The sequence below is a fragment of the Carlito syrichta genome, unplaced genomic scaffold (genome assembly GCF_000164805.1).
Source record: "Carlito syrichta isolate Samal-C Ts95f unplaced genomic scaffold, Tarsius_syrichta-2.0.1 Scaffold169076, whole genome shotgun sequence".
NCBI lineage: Eukaryota > Metazoa > Chordata > Mammalia > Primates > Tarsiidae > Carlito > Carlito syrichta.
In genome coordinates this window covers 133,805-139,804 of record NW_007113172.1, presented here as the reverse complement: position 1 = coordinate 139,804, position 6,000 = coordinate 133,805, and the positions used below count along the sequence as shown (strand labels likewise).

At 37.8% G+C, this 6,000-nt stretch overlaps 1 protein-coding gene across 1 annotated transcript in view; it reads left to right on the top strand.

The window, feature by feature from the left end:
- The first annotated feature begins 856 nt into the window (after positions 1-856).
- Positions 857-6,000, top strand: part of GPHN (gephyrin) — a 62,821-nt gene continuing 57,677 nt past the window's right edge. The window contains exons 1-3 of the mRNA XM_021709168.1: positions 857-973; positions 3,087-3,145; positions 4,164-4,317. Of these exons, the coding sequence (XP_021564843.1) occupies positions 869-973; positions 3,087-3,145; positions 4,164-4,317 (318 nt within the window). The 5' untranslated portion in view covers positions 857-868. The remainder of the gene's footprint in view (positions 974-3,086; positions 3,146-4,163; positions 4,318-6,000) is intronic.

Below are 6,000 nucleotides of genomic sequence, written 5' to 3'. Positions count from 1 at the left end.
AATTCTGACCTAAAGCATGGCCCCTGACAAGTGACTCTTCTGAGACAGATTTAATCTGTCAGGTGAATCTTACAGAAATACACATTTTCCCATGTTGCAAGAAGCTAGCAGGGCAGGTCCTGTCTTTTATACCATCCACACAAGAGTGTCAACAATGAAAATCTTGTTTTTCATTTTCAAAAGTAATACTTAACCCAGATCATTACAGACACTGGAATCATTTTTAAATGATTAAATTGCATTAGTTAGACTCTTATTAGTAATTGACAGGTGAGCCAATACATTTTAGAAAGATTTTCAAGAGCAACAATTAAAATATTTCTGGCTTGCCTTTATTTAATCAAAAAGTTTAGTTAATAAAGTACTACATTTCACAAGCATCAGAACTTCAATAAATTATGAAGGGGATGGTTTTTTATCATTGTTATTCATAACATTATATGGCCTAGCACTTTTTTCTCACAGACTCTCAGTCGCTCTACATATATTAGGAAAATTCTCGTGTAAATGAGAGGCAATAGTGACAAATGTAAGCAGCAGTTCTTCCAAAGCAAAACAGCGCACCAAGAAAGACAGCTGACATCATTACCTAAAAGTACATATGAAGTCAGCTTAAATCCATTTAAAGCTTCTTTGGTGTGAGTGATCTGTTTGTGGGTAGCTTTTATACATTAGCCCAAAATAAGACCATAAGACTTTTCTTTTATGGTTTCCTTCTTTAAAAAGTCACATCCAATAATCTTCTTTTAGATAAAGTATTATAATTTCCACCAAAAAAAGTCACATCTCCTATAGACTTCTCCTTTGCAACAGCAAAGTAAATCAACTGTCTTTTCCACATTTGTATTTCCAGCCTACTCAGACAGTAATGCCAGGACAAGTCATGCGGGTTACAACAGGTGCTCCAATCCCCTGCGGTGCTGATGCAGTAGTACAAGTGGAAGATACCGAACTTATCAGGGAATCAGATGATGTAAGTCAACACCAGGTCTTCCCGTGCTGTTGTGCATGTGACAGTATTATGTCACACCCATTTTCTGTAATGTTTGTAAGATTAACCCAGTTTTATTATGTTGGGATCTTGCATTGTAGTGTATGGGTCTCCAGTAAATGCAAAATTAAGCTTGAAAATCCTTTGCTATAGAGGGATTTTTATGATCATTGCTGTTATTATATAGCAGAATTGGGATCACATTTGACCCAAGAAATTTTACCTGCAAGCAGGGAAAGAAACTACCTCAAGATAAAAGAGCAGAAATAGTAATGGCTGACATACCTTCTAGCTGAAAAGTTTGTCATTGAGACTAGCTTCTGATAAAACATGAAGAAATTCATGAAATCAGAAATGGATAGAGAAGAATCTAACAAAGAACACTTGGGCAAATTGGATATTACACTGAACCAAGCATTTGAACCAGGTGATCCTTCCATTTCTGGTTTTCTATAATTCAGGGAAAAGCTGTGTTGCCAAATGGCATCCTGGAAATATTAAATTTATGTCAGTCCCCCTCCCCCATTGCCCCAAATAAAAGAGATCTTTTTGGATCTAAGCAGGCCTTTATCTCACTAAAACTAGTGGTAAATTATTGAAACTAGAGTATAGCCCACTAATAAAAGTAGAACAGTTTCAAACTGAGGTTTTAATGACTGGCTATCTTCTTTGTTTTGTGAAGAAGTTGGAGAGATACATTTTAAAAGCCAAAGTTAAATATATGGGCCAGGCTCTGTTGCTTATGCTTATAATCCCAGCACTTTGGGAGGCCAAGGTGGAAGGATCACTTGAGGTCAGGAATTTGAGACCAGCCTAGGCAACACAATCAGACCCTGTCTCTACAATTAAAAATTAGCCAGGCATGGTGGTACACTTGAAAGACTGGGGTGGGGGGATCACTTGATCTCAGGAATGTGAGATTGTAGTAAGCTATGATTGTGCCACTGTACTCCAGCATGGGGGACAGAACGAGACCCTACTTCTAAAAATAAATAAGTAAATGGAAACAAACATATTATTTTGGGCTGGGTGGATAGTAAAATGTGGCCATTGCTGAGAGACAGCCACTTTTCTTTTTTTTGATCTGGAGATTTTCCTTTTAATTAACTTTGCACATGTAAGGCTTATAAAATTCAGCTTTTGCCGGGCTCGGTGGCTCAGCCTGTAATCCCACGCCTTTGGGAGGCTGAGGTGAGTGAATTGCCTGAGCCCACAGGTTCGAGACTCGCCTAGGCAGCGAGACCTCATCTCTACAATAAATAAAAAAATCAGCCGGGCGTGGTGGCGCATGCCTGTAATTCCGGCTACTCAGAAGGCTGAGGCGGAAGGATCGCCGGAGCCCAGCAGGCCTCGGCTGCGGTGGCCGGGAGTGGCCACTGCACTCCAGTCTGGGCGACAGAGTGAGACTCCAACTCAAAAAAAAAAAAATTCAGCTTTTGGCAAACAGATCATATTGCATATGGTCAGAACTGTGCATGTGGATTTATTGGCATCAGGGAAGCCAGCAGAGCACTGAAATCTGAACACGTGCATCCACAGACTGCCAGATGACAATACCCAGCTCCAGTGTCACAATAGTCACATTCAATATATGTAAAATTGATGATTGTCATTAATGTACAGAAATCTACTCTCAGGCAAACTATAAGTCCTTCACTGGAATTTGCAGGTATTTGGGAAACTTGGCATGGTATTGAACCCACGATTCATAGGAACAGAATAAAGAGGTCACTTCCATGTACGTTCACTTCATTAGGAGATATATATATATAGATATATAGATATATATAAAATACACATACATATATTCCTTGAGAATCCTGTGTTTGTTATATTTTGAATTGGTATATTTTTAAGAGCATGAAAGTTAGAGAAAATGTTTATTTATTTGGCACCAAACCCTCTAATTTTTCAGGAACCTGTGTTAGAAACTATAGTGATTTCAAAGGGCTTAGCAAGTGGTTTTCTGTTTTTCTATATTTGTATACATGCTGGGCCTATCTGATGGTAAAAGCATCTGAGTAGCTAAATTCTACTGCTCAGAAAGTCTATTAGATTATTCTGTTTGAAATTACATGACCTGCTTTTATTACAGGGCACTGAAGAACTTGAAGTGCGAATTCTGGTGCAAGCTCGACCAGGCCAAGATATCAGGTAAATTCAAAACATACAGAATATATAGTAAACTTTTATTTCTACATGATGAGAGTCTGGCTATTATAAACTTGCAGCTATGGTAATTACTCATTAGCTTTCAGGGCTTTAACAAGCAAAATTTTCTGAATTACTCTTCCTATATCTGACCTGCCTACTTTTTAATGAAGATAGTAAAGTCAAGCAAAATAGTCAAAAGCAACATAATAAAGAAGTAAATTCCTGAACCTACTAATCCACAGTTAATCCTACCCCTAGAAATCCAGAAGCACCCATTCCCACCCCTAGATAATCCAGAATTTGGTATCATCTCAGATAATCCCAGAACTGAGTATTTGCACAATTAGCTGATAGCACATCCTCTACTGACTACCAATAACAATGTAATAATCTGCTCATTAGATACAAAGATGAAGCTATTGTCCTACCATAAATAGTACATATACCTTGAAATTTTTTTTTACAATGGAATATGTTTTCCCTGATTTTATTAATGCTAACTTGCTCACTTCTCTTTCTAACAAAATTACACTTCTCCCAGCTCTGTGGTAGCACACCAGTGTAACTTAAATGGTCCAAATGGAAATTACCTCTATTAACCTTATTAGCATTATTCTCCTTGCCACAAAGCTAACCAACTATGAACTTTTTATCATTAATGCCACTAGCTATTTTCATACAAATTCTTGCCTTATATCAAAGAAAGTTTGCAGTTGGCATATTTAACAATAATATAGTGCAAAGCAATGTATAAAATAATTTTAAAATATAAAGTAACATATTCCTGTTTAGCCTTAATAGATACAAATTCTGTTTCTGTTTTCTGTTGTGCAATCTAACTTTTACAATTAAAAAAGCATAGAGTTTTTAGAATTTCCTTTCACTATTTTTCTACTGCCTCATTTCTTGACTTTTTTCTCCCCTTGAATGTCCTCCTCCTTTGACACTAAAATTTTGCTCTGAGTTGAGAAAATATTATTTTTAGTCATACTGCTTATGCTTCTGCTTTGACTTTCAGACCCATCGGCCATGATATTAAAAGAGGGGAATGCGTTTTGGCCAAAGGAACCCACATGGGCCCCTCAGAGATTGGTCTTCTGGCAACTGTAGGTGTCACAGAGGTTGAAGTTAATAAGTTTCCAGTGGTTGCAGTCATGTCAACAGGGAATGAGGTAAAAAAAAAATGTGGAGAGAAGAGGGCCTTTAAGATAAATGTATTTCCGACATTTGTTCTGTGTTGAAAATGGAACATTGTGGATTATAGATCTTACCAATGGGTCCACGTTCTTGTAATAGGGAAATAAAAAATTGACTCTAGGATAGTTCAAGCTCAGAAGATAAGAAGGAAGAAGAACTAGAAATTGTGTATTAAGAAATGTTTCCTTCCATTTATTAGAACGAAATATTACAACCAGTGACATTTCTACACACTCAGAACACATACACAAGGAATGTTAGCTGCTAGCTATTGGTATTAAACTGTGAAAACTCGTACTTAGTTTATTAGGAGAATGGATTGTACCCATCCTAATGCTGGAACGATGGGCCATCTTTGGGTAGAAATTATATCAGTGATTCTGGATGCCATGGCTAGCCTTATGACATTCCTTGTGATCTTTAATCACCAGGAGAGATTTGATAATCAATTTTTTTTCCTAAAGACAGTGGCATACTATTCAGAATAAGTCAAAGTATCATTTCAGACCTGATTTAGAAAGGGAAATTTAGTCAGTCTCTTTCTGAGAACTCTTGGATAACTTCCTCAGCCATATATGCTGGAATTAAAGCACATGCACAAGACCTGAGATGTATCCCCAGAAAAGGTTTGAGAGGTCCCAGAACCTCTCTTGGTGAAGAGCTTCCCTTGTACAAAGACAGCCCATAAAGACTGATAGAAGTGGCTGTTTTTTGAAAAGCCCAAATCTCAGTTAAAAAAATAATAATCACAGTTTGTAAAAAAGCAGGAAAACATGGCCCATTCAAAGGTACAAAATAAATCTCCAGAAACCAATCCTAAGAAGAAATGCAAAGCTCTGAACTACCCAAAAAAGAATTTGAAACAACTTTCTTTAAAAAAAAAAAAAAAAAAAAAAAAAAAAGGCTGGGTGCAGTGGCTCAGCCTGTAATCCCAGCACTTTGGGAGGCTGAGGTGAGAGGATTGCCTGAGCCCAGGGATTCAAGACCAGCCTGAGCAGTTTGGTGAGACCTCATCTCTACAATAAATCACAAAAACTAGCCGGGTATGGTGGTGTGCATCTGTAGTTCCAGGTACTTGGAAGGCTGAGGCAGAAGGATCACATGAGCCCGGTAGATCAAGACTGCCGTGGCCATGAGCATGCCATTGCACTCCAGCCCTGGGCAACAAGAGTGAGACTCCAACTCAAAAAAAATAAAAAATAAAAACAAAGCAAGACTTTTGTTTTTTCACAACAGTGTTGAGTGAAATATAATAGTATACTTATAATAATAAGTACCTGATTTTTATTGGCCCTCTTGAATACTGCTGTGTTTGGTGCCACCAGAATCAAGTATAAAATGATATATTTTTATAAGATAATTAAATAGTTTCTATCCTCTGAAACTGGAATATATTTTGTAAAGACTTCTTTACTCTGATATGTAAGACAACTTTCTTAAAGATAATCAATGTGGCTGGGCACGGTGGCTCAAGCCTGTAATCTCAGCACTTTGAGAGGCCGAGGTGAGGGGATTGCCTGAGCCCATGGGTTCAAGAACAACCTGGGCAACTTGACAAGACCTCATCTCTACAATAAAATCAAAAAATTAGCCGGGTGTGACAGTGCATGCCTGTAGTTCTGGCTACTGGGAAGGCTGAGGCGGAAGGATCACCTGAG